This window comes from Pongo pygmaeus, chromosome 9, assembly GCF_028885625.2.
Source record: "Pongo pygmaeus isolate AG05252 chromosome 9, NHGRI_mPonPyg2-v2.0_pri, whole genome shotgun sequence".
In the NCBI taxonomy this organism is placed as follows: Eukaryota; Metazoa; Chordata; class Mammalia; order Primates; family Hominidae; genus Pongo; species Pongo pygmaeus.
The window spans coordinates 69223560-69247437 of NC_072382.2; the positions used below are offsets into that span (position 1 = coordinate 69223560).

Genomic DNA, 23878 nt, shown 5'->3' on the forward strand with positions numbered 1-23878 from the left:
TAAATTTGTTCAACCATTGTGGAAGACAGTGTGGTGATACCTCAAGGATCTAGAACCAGAAATAACATTTGATCCAGCAATCCCATTACTGTGCATACACCCAAAGGATTAGAAATCATTCTACCATAAAGACACATGCACAGGTATGTTTATTGCAGCACCATTCGCAATATCAAAAGCTTGGCACCAACCCAAATGCCAATCAATGATAGACTGGATAAAGAAAATGTGGCACATATACACTATGGAATACTATGCAGCCATAAAAAATGATGAGTTCATGTCCTTTGCAGGGACATGGATGAAACTGGAAACCATCATTCTCAGCAAACTAACACAAGAACAGAAAATCCAACATCCCATCTTCTCACTTTTAAGTGGGAGCTGAACAATGAGAAGACATGGACACACAGAGGGGAACATCACATACCAGGGCCTGTTGGGGGATGGGAGGCTAGCAGAGGGATAGCATTAGGAGAAATACTTAATATAGATGATGGGTTGATGGGTGCAGCAAACCACCATGGCACATGTATACCTATGTAACAAACCTGCACATTCTGCACATGTATCCCAGAACTTAAAGTATAATTTAAAAAAAGAAAAAGAATACTCCTAGAAAACTAGGTGTAGAAGGCAATTTCCTTAAATTGATAAATTGGTGAACACTGAAGTTGTGCTTTAAACATTGTGAACAACATATGAAAGTTCATTTTCCCCAGACATATTAACATTATATCACATATATTAACAGTTACTAAGGCATGTAAAAAAAGGAAAAAAGAATATAAGAACAGAAAAGGAAAAAACAACTACATTGTATTATTCCCAAATGATGTGATTGTATACCTAAAAAATACAAAAGTATCTACAAATTAGCAACTAGGATAAGCAAGAGAATGTGGCAGGCTATTGGATAAGTAACCAACTTTAAAAACTCCTATGTTTCTATGTGTAAACACAATGAAAAAATAACTAAAACAATCATTTACAACAGCATGAAATATAGCAAGCACTTTGGAATAAAGTTAACCAGTAACAAAATACAAGACCACTCAAGAAAAAATTACTAAGCTTTATTGATAGACCTAAATAAGTGAGATATGTCTTTTTGGTGTACCAGGAGACTCACTGATAGATTTAATGCAATTTGATTCAATACACCAACATATAGGTAGGTTGGGGGGCAGTACATATGTATGTAACTTGATAAGTTGATATTTCCAATTTATTTGCAAATGTAAAAGGGAAAGAGAGCCAAAATTCTCTTTAAGAAGATGGGAAGAATTGCTGTAGTGGGTATCAGGGCTTATTATAGAGCTATATTAATTAAGACAGCATTGTTAGAACTGGGAATTACAAACAGGTCAGTGGAAAAGAAAACAGAACCCAGGAACAGATCCACGCACCAGTGAAAATGTGGTTTATAACAAAGATGTCCCTACCAAGCAGAGGGGAGAAAAATTTCAATACTTTTTGCTGGAAAAAAAAGAGTATATAGGAAAATTATAAAATTGAACTTTACAGCTACCTATGTTTTTAAAAGTTAGAGGCTCCGAAGCTTCATAATTTGCCTTTGATATTTCAGAGATAATATAGAATTGGTATATAATGTATAAGATATAATGGGTTTCTGTAAATATTGTAAAGATGCTTTTCTCTCTCTCCCATTTGTATGATTCCTCCAGACCAAAGGTCTCCATGCAAGTAAAGGATAATTGGAGAATAGGTGAAGTTCTAGCCACTGGGATGGCACAAACTGATTTCATCGGTGTTGGGGAAGAGCAGCAACAATATTTGGAACAGAACACCTTAGAACCTGGAGGTGTGGAGAGTGAGGAGAACAATTCACGCTTTTTTCTCCTAGATCCAACACTTCAGCCTGGCAAAATAATTATGTGGTCTGTGGAGTCTAAGCAGCAACTGCAGCTGACAGACTGACCCCCATGGCCTGGTTTGTCATGCCTGTCTATATACTATGAAAATAGAAAATCTCATGTAGACGTAGCAGGTCCTGAACTACTTTGCTGTGCCTGATGCCATCAATAGCAACCTCCTAATGTGGAACCTTATCATATGTATACAAACACAATCACTAGCACAACCTTGTTTCAATTTGATACAAATCTGCAAGCTTCTCTTGCCAGAACAGCCTTGGAATACACCACGTATGAGAATGAGGAAGCTACAACTACCAATGAGACTGCTCACCTGGCTTAACCAAACTAGTGCAAGGCTAACCAAATAAAATATAACAGCAAATCCAAAATTAGAGTGACCTCTACTCCTTTCAGTTACATGTTTGCATGTGGGGAAGAGTGGGCTGCTAACTGTCTCTTTACTGGGGAGGAGGGCTGCTTTTGGCCCATCTTTATTTATTTATTGCCAGTGACACCAAAGAATGGCAGCTCATTTTAGATTCCCTTGTATGGGTTCTAATGCATAAAAGACCTAGTAGTCCTTCCTGGGACTTACTCAGTTGACTGAGTCAGACCCCTGTGGGAATGTTTGAAATCAATACTACAAGTTGGGCTCATCCCATGCTTGGAGTTTTGTTATTAGTGGCCTTAATTAAATGGTAGATGAGATTAATTGGACAGATTTGGTCCCAGTCTCCGTTAATCAGAGTGGCCAATGGAGTAGCATATTTATGTGAAAATTCACCAGAAGCCAAGATTTTTTTTTTTTTTTTTTTTCTTTTATTGTAATTATTATTATTATTATTATTATTATACTTTAGGTTTTATGGTACATGTGCCCAATGTGCAGTAAGTTACATATGTATACATGTGCCATGCTGGTGCACTGCACCCACCAACTCGTCATCTAGCATTAGGTATATCTCCCAATGTTATCCCTCCTCCCTCCCCCCAACCCACAACAGTCCCTGAAGTGTGATGTTCCCCTTCCTGTGTCCATGTGTTCTCATTGTTCAATTCCCACCTATGAGTGAGAATATGCGGTGTTTGGTTTTTTGTTCTTGTGATAGTTTACTGAGAATGATGATTTCCAATTTCATCCATGTCCCTACAAAGGACATGAACTCATCATTTCTTATGGCTGCATAGTATTCCATGGTGTAGATGTGCCACATTTTCTTAATCCAGTCTATCATTGTTGGACATTTGGGTTGGTTCCAAGTCTTTGCTATTGTGAATAATGCCGCAATAAACATACGTGTGCATGTGTCTTTATAGCAGCATGATTTATAGTCCTTTGGGTATATACCCAGTAATGGGATGGCTGGGTCGAATGGAATTTCTAGTTCTAGATCCCTGAGGAATCGCCACACTGACTTCCACAAGGGTTGAACTAGTTTACAGTCCCACCAACAGTGTAAAAGTGTTCCTATTTCTCCACATCCTCTCCAGCACCTGTTGTTTCCTGACTTTTTAATGATCGCCATTCTAACTGGTGTGAGATGGTATCTCATTGTGGTTTTGATTTGCATTTCTCTGATGGCCAGTGATGGTGAGCATTTTTTCATGTGTCTTTTGGCTGCATAAATGTAGAAGCCAAGATTTTACTGCGTAGAAACAAGGGGTAGATATTTTGGGGAGATATTCTTCCATAGGTCTTTCTCTCTGCTACATGTTTGCTAACAAAAATGCAAGGCCCTGACAACGCTTTACCTGGGCCATTTTCCAGGGTTGTGTTTATAATGAGCAACCTTGGGGGACAAAGAGCAGGCTTATTACTGCCTCCTGTAAAATCCTAGTCTCTCAATCTCATTGCATGTGCAGGCATCCATCTGGACCCTCTTCATCAGCCCTGTGAGACTTGGGGGACAAAAGGAACTGACACAAACATGCTAATACTCATGCTCTTGCTCTGCTACAAGCAATAAAGTCCTTTGTCTCTGATAAGAGCCTTGTGGGTTTGGTTTTGTTTTTTGGCCAGCATCCATGAAACAGTAACCGGTAAATTTATTAGGTTGTAAGTAGGATAAAATTAAATCTCAGACCTAACAGTTACATCATCATCATTGCTATTATAAAAATATATAGTCAATGTAAATATAAAAGCTTCATTTTCTTGGAAGAGTCAGGGGAGATTTCTCTGGAAGATTGTTAAATTTCTAAAGGATGGTACATGTCATTATGTCTGAGCTTCCCACACATAGAGCACAATTCTTGACCCTGAGGTCAATAATTCATGTTGTATAAGTGAAAATGTACTAGCCAATATCAGTTCAAAATTAAATAAAAATCTAAATACAGAATTGAACATAAGAAATGTCCACAACACAGAATGTGATTTTATTACAAGCTCCTTAAGAACATAGTATTTTACAGATAGAAGATAATTAGTAAAAATCTTCAATTTAATTTAAAAAATTAATGCAAAGACAAGTGGACTATCTGAAGGATGACAGAACATGAAGACCCAAACCAGGTACCACTTGCGTACTAAGTATCTGTCCAAGGTACTAAAGGGGACACAAAGAAATGTGAAATATGGCTTCTACACTAAAGAACATGCAGTACATTGATCCATTTATTTGAAATTTAGATTCTTATTTCTGAGAGTAACTTACCTTCTAGCCCCATTTAGTTTTTATCCTCTCTCCATACACTAAATATCTTCTAGCTATACTAGCTACCAAATAGGCATCATTTTCCTAATGGAAAACTATGAACTCACCCGAGCCTCTGAATGTTACAGTTTGGATGTCTCAAAGCGTCACATAGAATTTTCACTCCATCATCCTGCAAATCGTTGTTCCCAAGGTCCAGACTCCTCAGGTTTGGGTTGATCAGAATAACAGAAGCCAGATCCAGACAACATGCATTAGTGAGAACACAGCCCATCAATCTGTAAGAATTACAATAGGAAAAGTGAATCCTTCCATTGTGAGGCTAAATAAGTTTCTTCCTAGGAGATATACACAGGTATTTGAACCTCTTTTCTCTCTCTTTTCTATCTACAATCCAGGACATGCATGGGAGGGTCTAATTTATCAGTAAAAACGATGGGATTTCTTAATGAGCAGAAGAAACCAGCAGGTAAAACTGTTTTCTTCCACAAACAGGTTGTTATCTACAGAGCTTTAAAAATCAAGGGTATAAACATTTATTTTTACCAATATTTAAAAAAAAGAATATAAACTTTCCCAAGCATCGATCTCTGTGCTTTCAGTTTTTAATATACCTTTAAGTGAAAAAAGTTTCCTGGAATCTATCTCAAAGTATTATCTTCAAAGAAGAAAGCTACATATAAAAAGATATTTATTCCAGGTCCTTTGCATAGTATTCAAGAGCACTCACAATCTGGCCTCAAGCTTTCTCTTTCCATATTTTTCCCCACATTATTCTCTAATCATACACATGCATTTTTCTCCAACTAAACCATATTTGTTGTTGTTTCTCTTCTATTCTCTCTCCTTTCCTTCTGTTTAGCATATTCCCACATAACAGAATCTTCATCATTTCTCTAGCCTAAAGTAACTCTGTCTCCACTGAGAAGTCCAAGCCTTAATCCCTGAGACTGTTGTCATATCCTTATAACAACGTATGGAATATATTGTAATTTGCTTTATATTTATTTCCCTGTTATCAGCATTTTATGTTATTTGGGGACAAAAGCATCACCTTAGTGACTTTTAGTTCCCTCAGCATCTAGTTCATATTGGTTGAAAATATTGGTTAAGAGAATTGACATGGTCTGCATAGAGGCTTTGGAAGGTAACTAAGAAAGTACAGCTTTGTTTACAGCAATGCTAAGGACAGAAAGTGGGCTAGCAAAGACCTTGAGTATATAGGTCACTTAGAAATTATACCTCTGTAGTTAAATGAAGACATTGGATTTAACAATATCCATTAAGTAAAACTTTGTCTTCCAGTTGAATAATGATCAACGAAATTCCAGAGAATCACATAGTAACCCATATCATCTACATTTTCCTAAAGTAAGTAAACGTATTTATTGAACCCTACAGTGTAATTGCCTTCGTGTTTATAGATGTCACATTAAACTATTAAACTCACTTGGAAGTTTAGTTATCATGAGTCAGTCTGGTCAAGACAAATACTTCTGGGTCTACCAAAGAGCTTGACTTTATAGATCTAAAAAACTATGTTGGGGTTAGACCATTAATGACTCACAGAAGTTACTGGTCACTTGGGAGGCCCTGGTAGGAAAGTGAGCTGAGGTTGCTAAGTGATGCCTCTGTTTTGATTCATGCTGGCCAAAGTATTTATGCAATGAAATACTAAATACCATACAGTCATTAAAATAATCAAGAAGATAATTTGAAATAAGTATTTAAATGTATTTCTTTTTTTATTCTCAGTATGCACACCTTGATAAATGTATTTCTGAAATACTATCAAGTGAAAAGGAAACCCCAAATCATGTCCATAAAGCAATCACAATTATGTATACACATGCAATGGATATGTACGCATATCTGCTCACAGACTAAGAAAACATAACATTATGAAAATGGTTGGAGTTTAAAAATGTGTAGGATATTGTTAAAAATCCCCTTTCCATTTATTTGACAGTTGACTTAATTATAACCTGAGTTTAAATATAAATCTAAAAGAAAAACTAGTAGAGCACAATTTCAGCTTCATGGATAAAAGTAGAGGACACACGGTAGATTCACTAGGGCACAACCAAGGAAAGAATAAAATGGCCACTGTTCAGCAATAGATTGTAGGATATTGTAAAAATCTCCTTCCCAATTTCTTTGAAAGTTGACCTGATTATAAACCTGAGTTTAAATATAAATCTAAGAGAAAAACTAGTAGAGAACAATTTCAGCTTCTGGATTAAAAGTAGAGGACACACAGTAGATTCACTGGGGCACAACCAAGGAAAGAATAAAATGGCCACTGTTCAGCCTGATGCCTCTGGTCCTCATTACCTGAGGAAAGTTTATTAGAATTACTATGGTAATTATTTTTAAAAATCTGATGAGCAGACTTCTCCAGCTTGTTTCAGGCAGAAGAGAGAGGGAAAATTAGGTGTATATTCTTTTCTCTGATAGACACTCGGTTCTCAGCCTTTCTTTCAGTATCTCCCCAGACACTCTGTTGTTGAAACTACACAAAAGTAAAGCAACAGAAAACCTACTCCAAGTCCTGAAGATTACAGCTTGGATGCCGAAAGACATCACACAGAAGCTTCACTCCATTGTCTTGTAGCCAGTTTGATCCTAGATCCAGATGCGTCAGGCTCTTGTTGTGTAGAAGAGAAGTTGACAGATATTCACTGCTAAGTGAAGTGAAATGGCAACGCCTCAGCCTACAGGAAGGACAATGTGAAGAAAGATGGAATCATTGCTGTACTGTCCAGAGATTTCTTTCTTTGAAGAGATTTCATGATTTGATCCCTTATCTATTTGCCAACATTCCATCTCAGATGAAACACCCTCACTGCCAGCCTGTCTCACTTGGGAAACAGATATATGCTACAAACTAGACTCATATTCTTCAGCATTTTTCTTAAAATAAATTAAATGCTAACCTCGTTACATTACACATATACATAGTACTCTGTTGTAGAAGTAGCTCCATGGACTAGAAGAACAGGCAGATGGAGTAGAATAAGAGTAATAATAATAAAGTAAGTGCTCTTTGTACGTAATAGAAGTGGCATTTTCAAACAGTAAGGAAAATCCATATTATGCCATTATTGTTTTTGTACAATAGATCTGATATATGGGGGAAAATAAGTTTAAGCCTTATAACAAAATAAATTTGGAATAATTTAACATGTAAATGTTAAAATTAAACCATAAAGAGTATGAGATGACATACATGTATTTTTTTTTAAAAGAAAGGTACTTCCAATTATGACAAAACTTCTTGAGGTCATGAGGAAGAATTTGACATCACAAAAAATTTTAAACTTATCTATTCTAAAAATGACCATAAAGAAAGTTAGAAATAAAACTTGCTAAGAAAATTGTTTGTAATATATAAAAAACAATAATGTATATGTGATATTAATAACCATAAGATATAACATATATAATAGAAAACATCAGAAAAAAACAGCCTATGAAGAGGAAATTCCTAAATATAAAAGGCCAAAAACATCTGAAAAGATGCTCAAGATTTAAATTACTTTAAAAGTTCCCTCTCCCTCTCCCTCTCCCTTCCCCTCCCCCTCCCCCCTCCCTCTCCCCTCTCCCTCTCCCTCCCCCTCCCCCCTCCCTCTCCCCTCTCCCTCTCCCTCTCCCCTTTCTTCGGCTCCCTCTCCCTCTCCCCTTTCTTCGGTCTCCCTCTCCTTTTTTTGGTCTCCCGCTGTTATCGAAGCTGGACTGTACTGCCATGATCCGGCTCGCCGCAACCTCCCTGCCTCGGGCTCCTGTGACTCTCCCGCCTCGGCCTGCGCCACCACGCCTGAATGGTTTTTGTATTTTTGGTGGAGACGGGGTTTCGCCGTGTTGACCGGGCTGGTCTCCAGCTCCTGGCCTCGAGTGATCTGCCTGCCTCGGCCTCCCGAGGTGCTGGGATTGCAGACAGAGTCTCACTAACTCAATGCTCAATGGTGCTCAGGCTGGAGTGCAGTGGTGTGATCTCGGCTCGCTGCAACCTCCACCTACCAGCCTCCTGCCTTGGCCTCTTAAAGTTCTAAGATTACAGCCTCTGCCCCGCCGCCAACCCGTCTAGGAAGTGAGGAGCATCTCTGCCTGGCCGCCCATCGTCTGGGATGTGAGGAGCCCCTCTGCCCGGCCGCCCTATCTGGGAAGTGAGGAGCGCCTCTGCCCGGCCGCCCACCGTCTGGGATGTGAGGAGCGCCTCTGCCCGGCTGCCACCCCGTCTGGGAGGAAGGGAGGAGCGCCTCTGCCCGGCTGCCCCGTCTGGGAGGTGAGGAGCGCCTCTGCCTGGCCACCCCTTCTGGGAGGTGAGGAGCGCCTCTGCCCGGCCGCCACCCCGTCTGGGAGGAAGTGAGGAGCGCCTCTGCCCGGCCGCCCCGTCTGGGAGGTGAGGAGTGCCTCTGCCCGGCCGCCACCCCGTCTGGGAGGAAGTAAGGAGCACCTCTGCCCGGCTGCCCTATTTGGGAGATGAGGAGCACCTCTGCCCGGCCACCCCATCTGGGAGGTGAGGAGCGCCTCTGCCTGGCCGCCACCCCGTCTGGGAAGTGAGGAGCGCCTCTGCCCGGCTGCCACCCCATATGGGAAGTGAGGAGCGCCTCTGCCCAGCCGCCCCTTCTGGGAGGTGAGGAGCGCCTCTGCCCAGCCGCCCCGTCTGGGAGGTGAGGAGTGCCTCTGCCCGGCCGCCCCATCTGGGAGGTGAGGAGCGCCTCTGCCTGGCCGCCACCCCGTCTGGGAGGAAGTGAGGAGCACCTCTGCCCAGCTGCCCCATCTGGGAAGTGAGGAGCGCCTCTGCCTGGCTGCCACCCCCTATGGGAAGTGAGGAGCGCCTCTGCCCGGCCGCCCACTCTGGGAAGTGAGGAGCGCCTCTGCCTGGCCGCCCACTCTGGGAGGTGAGGAGCGCCTCTGCCTGGCCACTCCGTCTGGGAAGGGAGGAGCGCCTCTGCCCGGCCACCCCGTCTGGGAGGTGAGGAGCGCCTCTGCCCGGCCGCCACCCCGTCTGGGAGGAAGTGAGGAGCACCTCTGCCCGGCCGCCCCGTCTGGGAAGTGAGGAGCGCCTCTGCCCGGCCGCCACCCCGTCTGGGAGGAAGTGAGGAGCGCCTCTGCCCGGCTGCCCCATCTGGGAAGTGAGGAGCGCCTCTGCCCGGCTGCCACCCCGTATGGGAAGTGAGGAGCGCCTCTGTCCGGCCGCCCCGTCTGGGAGGTGAGGAGCGCCTCTGCCTGGCCACCCCGTCTGGGAAGTGAGGAGCGCCTCTGCCCGGCCACCCCGTCTGGGAAGTGAGGAGCGCCTCTGCCTGGCCGCCACCCCATCTGGGAGGAAGTGAGGAGCGCCTCTGCCCGGCCACCCCCTCTGGGAAGTGAGGAGTGCCTCTGCCTGGCCGCCACCCCGTCTGGGAGGAAGTGAGGAGCGCCTCTGCCTGGCTGCCCCATCTGGGAAGGGAGGAGCGCCTCTGCCCAGCCGCCACACCGTCTGGGAAGTGAGGAGCGCCTCTGCCTGGCCACCCCGTCTAGGAGGTGAGGAGCGCCTCTGCCCAGCCGCCCAGTCTGGGAAGTGAGGAGCGCCTCTGCCCGGCCGCCCTGTCTGGGAGGTGAGGAGCGCCTCTGCCTGGCCGCCACCCCGTCTGGGAGGAAGTGAGGAGCGTCTCTGCCCGGCTGCCCCGTCTGGGAAGTGAGGAGCGCCTCTGCCCGGCCGCCCCCTCTGGGAAGTGAGGAGCGCTTCTGCCCGGCTGCCACCCGGTCTGGGAGGAAGTGAGGAGCGCCTCTGCCCGGCTGCCACCCAGTCTGGGAGGAAGTGAGGAGCGCCTCTGCCCGGGCGGCCCCGTCTGGGAAGCGAGGAGCGCCTCTGCCTGGGCGGCCCCGTCTGGGAAGCGAGGAGCGCCTCTGCCCGGCCGCCCCGTCTGGGAGGAGAGGAGCGCCTCTGCCCGGGCGGCCCCGTCTGGGAAGTGAGGAGCGCCTCTGCCCGGGAGGCCCCGTCTGGGAAGCGAGGAGCGCCTCTGCCCGGCTGCCCTGTCTGGGAGGTGTACCCAACAGCTCCGAAGAGACAGCGACCATCGGGAGCGGGCCATGAGGACGATGGCGGTTTTGTTGAAAGGAAGGGGGGGGAAGTGTGGGGAAAGGAAGGAGAGATCAGATTGTTGCTGTGTCTGTGTAGAAAGGGGTGGGCATAGGAGACTCCATTTTGTTCTGACTAGGAGAAATTCTTCTGCCTTGGGGTGCTGTTGATCTATGGCCTTTCCCCCAGCCCCATGCTCTCTGAAACATATGCTGTGTCAACTCAGGGTTAAATGGATTAAGGGCGGTGCAAGACGTGCTTTGTTAAACAGATGCTTGAAGGCAGCATGCTCTTTAAGAGTCATCACCACTCCCTAATCTCCAGTACCCAGGGGCACACACACTGCAGAAGGCCGCAGGGTCCTCTGCCTAGGAAAACCAGAGACCTTTGTTCATGTGTTTATCTCCTGACCTTCTCTCCACTATTATCCTATGACCCTCCCATATCCCCCTCTCCGAGAAACACCCAAGAATCATCAATAAATACTTCATAAATTTAAAAAAAAAAAAAAGTTACTTTTCAACTATTTAATTAATACAGGTCAAAAAGATTGTAGATGTCCAATGAGGGTGTTAAAGTGCAGGTCCCTAGACTGCTGCTGGGAATATAAACATCTATCTGGAAGGCAATTTAACCATATTTGACCAAATTAAAACCTTGCTTATTAATTCAATGTTTAGAAAATTATCTAACAAAAATGAACAGAATAATCACAATGTGATTCAGACATACAACAGAGTGCTGTATTTCTGTTCTGAGCTCAGATTATAGACTAGGATAGGTGGTAGGCTTTAGTTCTGAATTCATCATTTTCTTGTGAGATATTAAGCAAGGTGCATTATCTCCCTAAGGCTCACATTCCTCACCTGTAGAGTGAGGCCTCTCAAAATCGGGTGGTCAATTTGACACCATCAGGTACTATTTTGCAAATTAAGCATGTTTAACACAAGATCCAGAGTAGAGTTAGGACACAATAAATGGCAATTATTAATATCACTTTCACCTTCTTCATTAAGGGTAACAGGGAAAAAGCAAGGGACAGAATGTGTTCATAACATTCTACTATTTTAAACATATTTCAAAATGTACAATATATATTAAGGATAAAAACTTGAAGACACTTACACAAGGCTCTTCAGAGTACACTGTGCATGTTGCAGGGCATCACTCATAAGCTTTATTCCACCATCTCCCAAGACATTGTCTGCCAAGCACAAATGTGTCAGTCTTTTATTGCTGATGACAGCCAAAGAAAGATCCAAACAGCCAGCCTCTGTGAGACCACAGCTTTCTAAGCTGAAAGAGAAAGAGATGAGAAGGGATCTGTCAATTCCCAAAGCCCATGCTTCTCTTCTCCTTCACAGGGAAATCAGTGGCGCTTATAACCCCCACACCTCGACTATAAAATTAACCTCAACAAACCTATTTAAATTACGAATTCTATTGCAGCTGTGTGCAGGATATGACGAAACAAAACACAGAAGGGGAGGGGGAAGCTTAGAAAAGAATGAAAATAAAGAGGTCAATCAGAAAAAAAATGATAGGTCTAAAAGTGAAGTAAAAGAGAGGGAAGTAGAGGAAGAGAAGGGGGATGCATGTAGAGCTTATTCAGGATTGACAAACGAGCCAGTTAGTGTCAAGACCCAAGTAGTTTCCCTATCAGATCACAATTAAGCTACACAGAACCAAGCAAAATGACTCCACAGAAAACAAAACAGAAACACTCACGACAGTCTCTCTAGATAACACTTTGGATGTCTTAAGGCCTCACACAAAAGCTGCACTCCATCATCCAACAGATTATTGGTTGACAGATTCAGAAATATCAGGCTCTGGCTTCTGATGAGAGCATTAGATATATTTAGACAACAAAATACAGTTAGGTTGCAGGATTCCAACCTGGAAAACGACACAGAAAAACAGGAATGACCACTCCTTAGAGAAGAATTACAACCAACACCTACCGATCCCGAAGGTAGGAAGTTTCCTAATCTTTGGAATCTTGCCTGAAAAATCCAACTTCTCTACACGGAAAGTAAGTTATTTAACTAAAGCATAAGGCTCTGACAGAGTTAAGGAGGGAAGGGAAGGAGATTGTTTATCACATCCCCACCCCCTTAATTCCCTATGAAAATATATTTGAGAGCATTCAAAAATATCTTTAAATGATAATATTTTTCAGTCTGGGAAGAATTTCCGCTAACTACAACTTGGAAGATATGGCTTGAAGGATGACTGTATTCTACACTCCGACTTCTGAAACAGAACAGAAATGGACAGGAAGTTGGGAGCAAAAGCTGTCTCTCGTGAGCTCATTTATTCATGAGCCCATGTTTTCTGAGGAATCCAGTCCTTAAGAGTGAAAAACAATAAGTAAATCATAAATAAAACAAAATCATTTCTAAAGATTAAAATGAAGAGAAACAGAAAAAGTACGTGTAGAGAGACTCATATTTAGAGACAACCTGTGCCTTGTACATGGTCAGGAGTAATACTAACCCTTTGTAATGAGTCAGGCAGCAGCAGCAGCAGCATTTCTGGTATTTGGAATTTCTCTGGGTATTCCTTTATAATCAAAGACTTACCAACTTGAGTCACTCAAGAATTGTTTCTCTTCATCAAAATCAGGGTCTATAGAGGAAGGAACGGAGAAGCTTCCTCCTAAGCCCAGAATTAGATATTAATAGATGACCTAGAACATGGCCTAAGGCTGAAAAAGCTCAGCTTGCCCAAAACCACAATTACTTTTGCACTAAACCATAACTAATAATTGCCTTAAGTTAAAAATTACTTGGAAGTTTCTGGAAACAAATGTATATGTACCACATTTTCTTTATCCATTCACCTTTTGATGGACATTTAGGTTGCTTCCAAATCTTGGAAGCAAAACAGAACAAAAATGAAAGAAAATATATCCCACTTATGAAGGAAAAATGGTACTGAAAACATTTTTAAATGTTTCTAACTGTAGATTTAAATATTAAATGCTTGATAGTTCATTTTCTCTTATCCTTCCCGTATTATGAGTTTCTTGAGATTTCTTTTTTTTTTTTTTTTTTGAGTATTAGTGCTAATAGAATTTCAGCTATGGGACTGCCTAACTCTTTATGTATGAAATATTAGCCTCATTAAAACAAAATGTTTCCTCTTTCCCTTGCAGCTGCAAAGAAAAGCAGAGAGTATTACAAATCAGAAAATCTTTTATAAGAATGATTTTGTCTTATTATAATAATGAAATCTTATAAGATACCTGGACTTTAGAAATTATTGCTATGCCTTGTGAAAACAACCCTTACCTACTATTAAGTCTGTACTTTTTATCAATCATCTTACTTTGTGTCACTCTTGTAATATTCACATTGATATTTCTGAACTCCCAAATTTTATAAATATGGGAAAGATTTTTTCAAATCAGAAAAAAATCATTAACACTCTCCTCTCACATGTATAAAGTAATAAAAAATATAACTCTTTCCTAGTTTTCTAGAGTTTGGAGGTTTTTTCTCACCTGTATTAATATATAACATCAATCACCAGTGATTCAATCAAAAGGGAAGCCAAAAGCTGAGGATTATGGCTCCAAACTGACCCCTAAATATAAGCCAGCAAAACAGGAGACAGATTAGCTTATCACTTATATTTAGTTCCTTCTTAAGAGCCTGCACGACTTCCTCTTAATAGTGCTACCAAAACAACACCCTTGGCTAAAAATTTCCAAAGCCCAAAGTTCCTTAAAAGTAAGCAAGTTATAAATGTTTTTGTTGTCCTTATTGCTTGCTATCTGTAGCACTGACCAGCCGTTACTGGGTATAGGTCCATAAGATGGTACAGATGCTGTTGACTTAGAGAACCCATGTTCCATCTGCCTAGAATAAGCTCTGCTTTGAGAGTTGCTCAGGGTAGGATTTTAACTGATGCAAGATGCTGGAGCTTTCTTTATGAGTTGAGCCCTGTTGGAGTAAGTTCTCCTGTCCTGCTAGCAAACAAGAATCAGAAAACTGCCATTACCTGAAAAAGGGGCCATTCCTCAGTAAAGAGGAACTGCTAACTCCTGAAGATGAACTCCCAGGAACTCAAAGAAGCTGTGTGAATGTATTTTTCCCTTCTGAAAATGTCTGCTATGTAATTTCCAGGTTGCTCAAGAACTTCGTAATTTATTTTTGTTTTTTGAGTATGAGATTACTTTTCTGATATGAATTAGAAATTGAGAGATAACAGGAGAGTTGTTGTTGAAGCTATATGATTGCATGAGCTGTTTGTTTCTAAGGATCAATATAAATGTACTGCAGGGGACAGAGGAATGATATTTCCAAGAGAAGGAGCATTTCCACTAACAGGATAGGCTTCATGGGCCTATTCTAAACCAAGGTGAATCATCAGATAAATTAATTGGCTCTGTAATTTGAGATTTTGATTTTACCACAATGATAAATAAAAATACAACATGCAGAGATAAACCTACACATCTACAGTAGACTCATTTTTGACAAAGGTGCCAAGAACACATATGGTGGAAAGGACAGTCTCTTTAGTAAATGGTGCTGGGAAAACTGGATATTCATATGTAAAAGAAGGAAACTAGACTCCTATCTCTCAACATATACAAAAATCAAACCAAAGTAGATTAAAGACTTCAATATAAGACTTCAAACTATTAAACTATTAAAATAAAACATCGGGGAAATGCTCCAGGACATTGGACTGGGCAAAGATTTCTTGAGTAATACCCCACAAGCATAGGCAACCAAAGCAAAAATGGACAAATGGGATCATATCAAGTGAAAAAGCTGCACAGCAAAAGAAACAATGAATAAGGTGAACAGACAACCCATAAAATTGAAGAAAATATGTGCAAACTACCCATTTGACAAGGGGTTAATAACGAGAATATATTATATAAGGAGTTCAAACAACACTACAGGAAAAAAAATCTAATTATCCAATTAAAATGGGCAAGAGATCTGAATAGACATTTCTCATAAGAAGACACACAAATGGCATATGCAAAGGTGCTCAACATCATTAATAATCAGAGAAATGTAAATCAAAACTACAATGAGAAATTACCTCACTCCAGTAAAAATGACCTATCCAAAATTCAGTCAATAACAAATACTGGTGAGGATGTAGAGAAAAAGGAACCCTCATACACTGTTAGTAGCAGTGTAAATTCACACAACTATTATGGAGAACAGTTTGGAGGTTCCTCAAAAAAACCCAAACTAGAGCTACCGTATGACCCAGCAATTCCACTGTGGAGTATATACCCAAAAGAAAGAAAATTAGTGTATTGAAGAGATACCTGCACTCCCATGTTTACTGCAGCACTATTCACAATAGCCAAGATTTGGAAGCAACCTAAATGTCCATCAAAAGGTGAATGGATAAAGAAAATGTGGTACATATACACAATGGAGTACTATTCAGCCATAAAAAAGAATGAGGTCCTGTCATTTGCAACAACAAGCGAAATAAGCCAGGCACAGAAAGACAAACTTTCCACGTTCTCACTTATTTGTAGGAGTGAAAAATGAAAATAATTGAACTCATGGAGATAGAGAGTAGAATGATGGTTATCAGAGGCTAGGAAGCGTAGTGAGGGAAAGAGGGGAAGAGGGGGATGGTTAATGGGTACAAAAGATAGTTAGAAATAATGAATAAGACTGAGTATTTGCTAGGACAACAGGGTAACTATAGTAAAAAATAATTGTACATTTTAAAATAACTAAAAGGGTATACTTGGATTGTTTAACACAAAGAATAAATGCTTGAGGTGATAGATACCCTATTTACCTTGATGTGATTATTATGCATTGAATGCTTGTATCAAAATATTGCATGTAACCCATAAGTATACACACCTACCATGTACCTACAAAAATTGGAAATACAAAAGTGAAAGTAAAAAAACACAAAATCCTCTCAGAAAAAAATACAAATGATGGCTTTTTAGACCACAAATGGTTCTGTATTTCTTTAATGAGAAGTCAAAATTATTAAATAATTTCCTAAGTATACTACAATTCTCCTGTAGATATATTACTTACACTAATAAAGTGTGTGTGTATATATATATATATATATATGTATATATGATTTAAATGAGTTAACTAAATGACCAGCATCTTTATAAACAGGAAGCTTGTAAATCTGGGAATCAGCCAAGATTATAAATATTTTATACTACCTGGGTCAAGTTTTGAGGTATTGCATTGTTTGACTATATTGTTAGTTATCAACAGTGGTTGGGGGGAGGAGCCAAGATGGCCAAATAGGAACAGCTCCAGTCTACAGCTCCCAGCACGAGCGATGCAGAAGACGGGTGATTTCTGCATTTCCATCTGAGGTACCGTGTTCATCTCACTAGGGAGTGCCAGACAGTGGGCACAGGTCAGTGGGTGAGTGCACCGTGCACCAGCCGAAGCAGGGGCGAGGCATTGCCTCACTCGGGAAGCGCAAGGGGTCAGGGAGTTCCCTTTCCAGGGGTGACAGACGGCACCTGGAAAGTCGGGCCACTCCCACCGACGGGCTTAGGAAACGGTGCCCCAGGAGAGTATAGCCCGCACCTGGCTCAGAGGGTCCTACGCCCACGGAGTCTCGCTGATTGCTAGCACAGCAGTCAGAGACCAAACAGCAAGTCCGCAGCGAGGCTGGGGGAGGGGCGCCCGCCATTGCCCAGGCTCGCTTAGGTAAACAAAGCAGCCTGGAAGCTTGAACTGGGTGGAGCCCACCACAGTTCAAGGAGGCCTGCCTGCCTCTGTAGGCTCCACCTCTGGGGGCAGGGCACAGACAAACAAAAAGACAGCAGTAACCTCTGCAGACTTAAATGTCCCTGTCTGACAGCTTTGAGGAGAGCAGTGGTTCTCCCAGCACGCAGCTGGAGATCTGAGAACGGGCTGACTGCCTCCTCAAGTGGGTCCCTGACCCCTGACCCCCAAGCAGCCTAACTGGGAGGCACCCCCCAGCAGGGGCAGACTGACACCTCACACGGCCGGCCAGGTACTCCAACAGACCTGCAGCTGAGGGTCCTGTCTGTTAGAAGGAAAACTAACAGAAAGGACATCCACACCAAAAACCCATCTGTACATCACCATCATCAAAGACCAAAAGTAGATAAAACCACAAAGATGGGGAAAAAACAGAGCAGAAAAACTGGAAACTCTAAAAAGCAGAGCACCTCTCCTCCTCCAAAGGAACGCAGTTCCTCACCAGCAACGGAACAAAGCTGGACGGAGAATGACTTTGACGAGCTGAGAGAAGAAAGCTTCAGACGATCAAATTACTCTGAGCTACGGGAGGATATTCAAACCAAAGGCAAAGAAGTTGAAAACTTTGAAAAAAATTTAGAAGAATGTATAACTAGAATAACCAATACAGAGAAGTGCTTAAAGGAGCTGATGGAGCTGAAAACCAAGGCTCGAGAACTACGTGAAGAATGCAGAAGCCTCAGGAGCCGATGCGATCAAATGGAAGAAAGGGTATCAGCCCTGGAAGATGAAAGGAATGAAATGAAGTGAGAAGGGAAGTTTAGAGAAAAAAGAATAAAAAGAAACGAGCAAAGCCTCCAAGAAATGTGGGACTATGTGAAAAGACCAAATCTACGTCTGATTGGTGTACCTGAAAGTGACAGGGAGAATGGAAACAAGTAGGAAAACACTCTGCAGGATATTATCCAGGAGAACTTCCCCAATCTATCAAGACAGGCCAACATTCAGATTCAGGAAATACAGAGAACGCCACAGAGATACTCCTCGAGAAGAGCAACTCCAAGACACATAATTGTCAGATTCACCAAAGTTGAAATGAAGGAAAAAATGTTAAGGGCAGCCAGAGAGAAAGGTCGGGTTACCATCAAAGGGAAGCCCATCAGACTAACAGCAGATCTCTCGGCAGAAACCCTACAAGCCAGAAGAGAGTGGGGGCCAATATTCAACATTCTTTTTTTTTTTTTTTTTTAAACAATAAAGAGATTTATTTTCTTTTTTTTTTTTTTTTTCATGGTAAGGAAGTAACTTCTTTACTCAACAACACTTTTCTTAACATCTGAGCTAAGAATACAGAAATGACAGACACTGAAGGATTTCCATTCCTACTTGAAGGGCAAAATAGCAACATGTTGTTAAACAGGAGATGCAGAGATATTAAGCAGATGAAATTGAGGAGTTCTTTTTTTTTTTTTTTAAATTTATGAAGTATTTATTGATGATTCTTGGGTGTTTCTCGGAGAGGGGGATATGGGAGGGTCATAGGATAATAGTGGAGAGAAGGTCAGGAGATAAACACATGAACAAAGGTCTCTGGTTTTCCTAGGCAGAGGACCCTGCGGCCTTCTGCAGTGTTTGTGCCCCTGGGTACTGGAGATTAGGGAGTGGTGATGACTCTTAAAGAGCATGCTGCCTTCAAGCATCTGTTTAACAAAGCACGTCTTGCACCGCCCTTAATCCATTTAACCCTGAGTTGACACAGCATATGTTTCAGAGAGCATGGGGCTGGGGGAAAGGCCATAGATCAACAGCATCCCAAGGCAGAAGAATTTCTCCTAGTCAGAACAAAATGGAATCTCCTATGCCCACCCCTTTCTACACAGACACAGCAACAATCTGATCTCTCCTTCCTTTCCCCACACTTCCCCCCCCCTTCCTTTCAACAAAACCGCCATCGTCCTCATGGCCCGCTCCCGATGGTCGCTGTCTCTTCGGAGCTGTTGGGTACACCTCCCAGACAGGGCGGCCGGGCAGAGGCGCTCCTCGCTTCCCAGACGGGGCCGCCCGGGCAGAGGCGCTCCTCACTTCCCAGACGGGGCCGCCCGGGCAGAGGCGCTCCTCTCCTCCCAGACGGGGCCGCCCGGGCAGAGGCGCTCCTCGCTTCCCAGACGGGGCCGCCCGGGCAGAGGCGCTCCTCGCTTCCCAGACGGGGCCGCCCGGGCAGAGGCGCTCCTCGCTTCCCAGACCGGGCCGCCCGGGCAGAGGCGCTCCTCACTTCCTCCCAGACCGGGTGGCAGCCGGGCAGAGGCGCTCCTCACCTCCCAGATGGGGCGGCCGGGCAGAGGCGCTCCTCACTTCCCAGAGGGGGCGGCCGGGCAGAGGCGCTCCTCACTTCCCAGACCGGGCGGCCGGGCAGAGGCGCTCCTCCCTTCCCAGAAACATTCTTAAAGAAAAGAATTTTCAACCCAGAATTTCATATCCAGCCAAACTAAGCTTCATAAGTGAATACTTTACAGACAAGCAAATGCTAAGAGATTTTGTCACCACCAGGCCTGCCCTAAAAGAGCTCCTGAAGGAAGCGCTAAACATGGAAAGGCACAACCGGTACCAGCCACTGCAAAATCATAACGAATTGTAAAGACCATCGAGACTAGGAAGAGACTGCATCAAGTAACGAGCAAAATAACCAGCTAACATCATAATGACAGGATCAGATTCACACATAACAATATTAACTTTAAATGTAAATGGACTAAATGCTCCAATTAAAAGACACAGACTGGCAAATTGGATTAAGACTCAAGACCCATCAGTGTGCTGTATTCAGGAAACCCATCTCATGTGCAGAGACACACATAGGCTCAAAATAAAAGGATGGAGGAAGATCTACCAAGCAAATGGAAAACAAAAAAAGGCAGGGGTTGCAATCCTAGTCTCTGATAAAACAGACTTTAAACCAACAAAGATCAAAAGAGACAAAGAAGGCCATTACATAATGGTAAAGGGATTAATTCAACAAGAAGAGCTAACTATCCTAAATATATATGCACCCAATACAGGAGCACCCAGATTCATAAAGCAAGTCCTGAGTGACCTACAAAGAGACTTAGACTCCCACACATTAATAATGGGAGACTTTAACACCCCACTGTCAACATTAGACAGATCAACGAAACAGAAAATCAACAAGGATACCCAGGAATTGAACTCAGCTCTGCACCAAGCAGACCTAATAGACATCTACAGAACTCTCCACCCCAAATCAACAGAATATACATTTTTTTCAGCACCACACCACACCTATTCCAAAATTGACCATATACTTGGAAGTAAAGCTCTCCTCAATAAATGTAAAAGAACAGAAATTATAACAAACTATCTCTCAGATCACAGTGCAATCAAGCTAGAACTCAGGATTAAGAATCTCACTCAAAACTGCTCAACTACGTGGAAACTGAACAACCTGCTCCTGAATGACTACTGGGTACATAACGAAATGAAGGCAAAAATAAAGATGTTCTTTGAAACCAACGAGAACCAAGACACAACATACCAGAATCTCTGGGATGCATTCAAAGCAGTGTGTACAGGGAAATTTATAGCACTAAATGCCCACAAGAGAAAGCAGGAAAGATCCAAAATTGACACCCTAACATCACAATTAAAAGAACTAGAAAAGCAAGAGCAAACACATTCAAAAGCTAGCAGAAGGCAAGAAATAACTAAAATCAGAGCAGAACTGAAGGAAATAGAGACACAAAAAACCCTTCAAAAAATCAATGAATCCAGGAGCTGGTTTTTTGAGAGGATCAACAAAATTGATAGACCGCTAGCAAGATTAATAAAGAAAAAAAGAGAGAAGAATCAAATAGATGCAATAAAAAATGATAAAGGGGATATCACCACCAATCCCACAGAATTACAAACTACCATCAGAGAATATTACAAACACCTCTACGCAAATAAACTAGAAAATCTAGAAGAAATGGATAAATTCCTCAACACATACACACCCTCCCAAGACTAAACCAGGAAGAAGTTGAATCTCTGAATAGACCAATAACAGGAGCTGAAATTGTGGCAATAATCAATAGCTTACCAAGCAAAAAAAGTCCAGGACCAGATGGGTTCACAGCCGAATTCTACCAGAGGTACAAGGAGGAGCTGGTACCATTCCTTCTGAAACTATTCCAATCAATAGAAAAAGAGGGAATCCTCCCTAACTCATTTTATGAGGCCAGCATCATCCTGATACCAAAGCCTGGCAGAGACACAACCAAAAAAGAGAATTTTAGACCAATATCCTTGATGAACATTGATGCAAAAATCCTCAATAAAATACTGGCAAACAGAATCCAGCAGCACATCAAAAAGCTTATCCACCATGATCAAGTGGGCTTCATCCCTGGGATGCAAGGCTGGTTCAATATACGCAAATCAATAAATGTAATCCAGCATATAAACAGAACCAAAGTCAAAAACCACATGATTATCTCAATAGATGCAGAAAAGGCCTTTGACAAAATTCAACAACCCTTCATGCTAAAAACTCTCAATAAATTAGGTATTGATGGGACGTATCTCAAAATAATAAGAGCTATCTATGACAAACCCACAGCCAATATCATACTGAATGGGCAAAAACTGGAAGCATTCCCTTTGAAAACTGGCACAAGACAGGGATGCCCTCTCTCACCACTTCTATACAACATAGTGTTGGAAGTTCTGACCAGGGCAATTAGGCAAGAGAAGGAAATCAAGGGTATTCAATTAGGAAAAGAGGAAGTCAAATTGTCCCTGTTTGCAGATGACATGATAGTATATCTAGAAAACCCCATTGTCTCAGCCCAAAATCTCCTTAAGCTGATAAGCAACTTCAGCAAAGTCTCAGGATACAAAATCAATGTACAGAAATCACAAGCATTCTTATACATCAATAACAGACAAACAGAGAGCCAAATCATGAGTGAACTCCCATTCACAATTGCTTCAAAGAGAATAAAATACCTAGGAATCCAACTTACAAGGGATGTGAAGGACCTCTTCAAGGAGAACTACAAACCACTGCTCAAGGAAATAAAAGAGGATACAAACAAATGGAAGAACATTCCATGCTCATGGGTAGGAAGAATCAATATCATGAAAATGGCCATCCTTCCCAAGGTAATTTACAGATTCAATGCCATCCCCATCAAGTTACCAATGACTTTCTTCACAGAATTGGAAAAAACTACTTTAAAGTTCATATGGAACCAAAAAAGAGCCCACATCACCAATTCAATCCTAAGCCAAAAGAACAAAGCTGGAGGCATCACGCTACCTGACTTCAAACTATACTACAAGGCTACAGTAACCAAAACAGCATGGTACTGGTACCAAAACAGAGATATAGATCAATGGAACAGAACAGAGCCCTCAGAAATAACACCACATATCTACAACTATCTGATCTTTGACAAACCTGACAAAAACAAGAAATGGGGAAAGGATTCCCTATTTAATAAATGGTGCTGGGAAAACTGGCTAGCCATATGTAGAAAGCTGAAACTGGATCCCTTCCTTACACCTTATACAAAAATCAATTCAAGATGGATTAAAGACTTAAATGTTAGACCTAAAACCATAAAAACCCTAGAAGAAAACCTAGGCAATACCATTCAGGACATAGGCATGGGCAAGGACTTCATGTCTAAAACTCCAAAAGCAATGGCCACAAAAGCCAAAATTGACAAATGGGATCTAATTAAACTAAAGAGCTTCTGCACAGCAAAGGAAACTACCATCAGAGTGAACAGGCAACCTACAAAATGGGAGAAAATTTTCGCAACCTACTCATCTGACAAAGGGCTAATATCCAGAATCTACAATGAACTCCAACAAATTTACAAGAAAAAAACAAACAACCCCATCAAAAAGTGGGCGAAGGACATGAACAGACACTTCTCAAAAGAAGACATTTATGCAGCCAAAAAACACATGAAAAAATGCTCACCATCACTGGCCATCAGAGAAATGCAAATCAAAACCACAATGAGATACCATCTCACACCAGTTAGAATGGCGATGATTAAAAAGTCAGGAAACAACAGGTGCTGGAGAGGATGTGGAGAAATAGGAACACTTTTACACTGTTGGTGGGACTGTAAACTAGTTCAACCCTTGTGGAAGTCAGTGTGGCGATTCCTCAGGGATCTAGAACTAGAAATTCCATTTGACCCAGCCATCCCATTACTGGGTATATACCCAAAGGATTATAAATCATGCTGCTATAAAGACACATGCACACGTATGTTTATTGCGGCATTATTCACAATAGCAAAGACTTGGAACCAACCCAAATGTCCAACAGTGATAGACTGAATTAAGAAAATGTGGCACATATACACCATGGAATACTATGCAGCCATAAAAAATGATGAGTTCATGTCCTTTGTAGGGACATGGATGAAATTGGAAATCATCATTCTCAGTAAACTATCGCAAGGACAAAAAACCAAACACCGCATATTCTCACTCATAGGTGGGAATTGAACAATGAGAACACATGGACACAGGAAGGGGAACATCAGACTT

General features: G+C 42.1%; 1 protein-coding gene across 2 annotated transcripts in view; it reads right to left on the reverse strand.

Annotated features, from left to right (window-relative positions):
* NLRP14 (NLR family pyrin domain containing 14) overlaps positions 1-23878 on the reverse strand; it is a 64804-nt gene that overhangs the window by 9708 nt on the left and 31218 nt on the right. Inside the window, exons 7-10 of one of the 2 annotated variants that reach the window (XM_054438661.2) lie at positions 12330-12500; positions 11727-11897; positions 7081-7251; positions 4645-4815 (exon numbers count right to left, since the gene is read on the reverse strand). In XM_054438661.2, the coding sequence (XP_054294636.2) occupies positions 4645-4815; positions 7081-7251; positions 11727-11897; positions 12330-12500 (684 nt within the window). The remainder of the gene's footprint in view (positions 1-4644; positions 4816-7080; positions 7252-11726; positions 11898-12329; positions 12501-23878) is intronic. The other variant, XM_054438663.2, reaches the window with a different exon arrangement.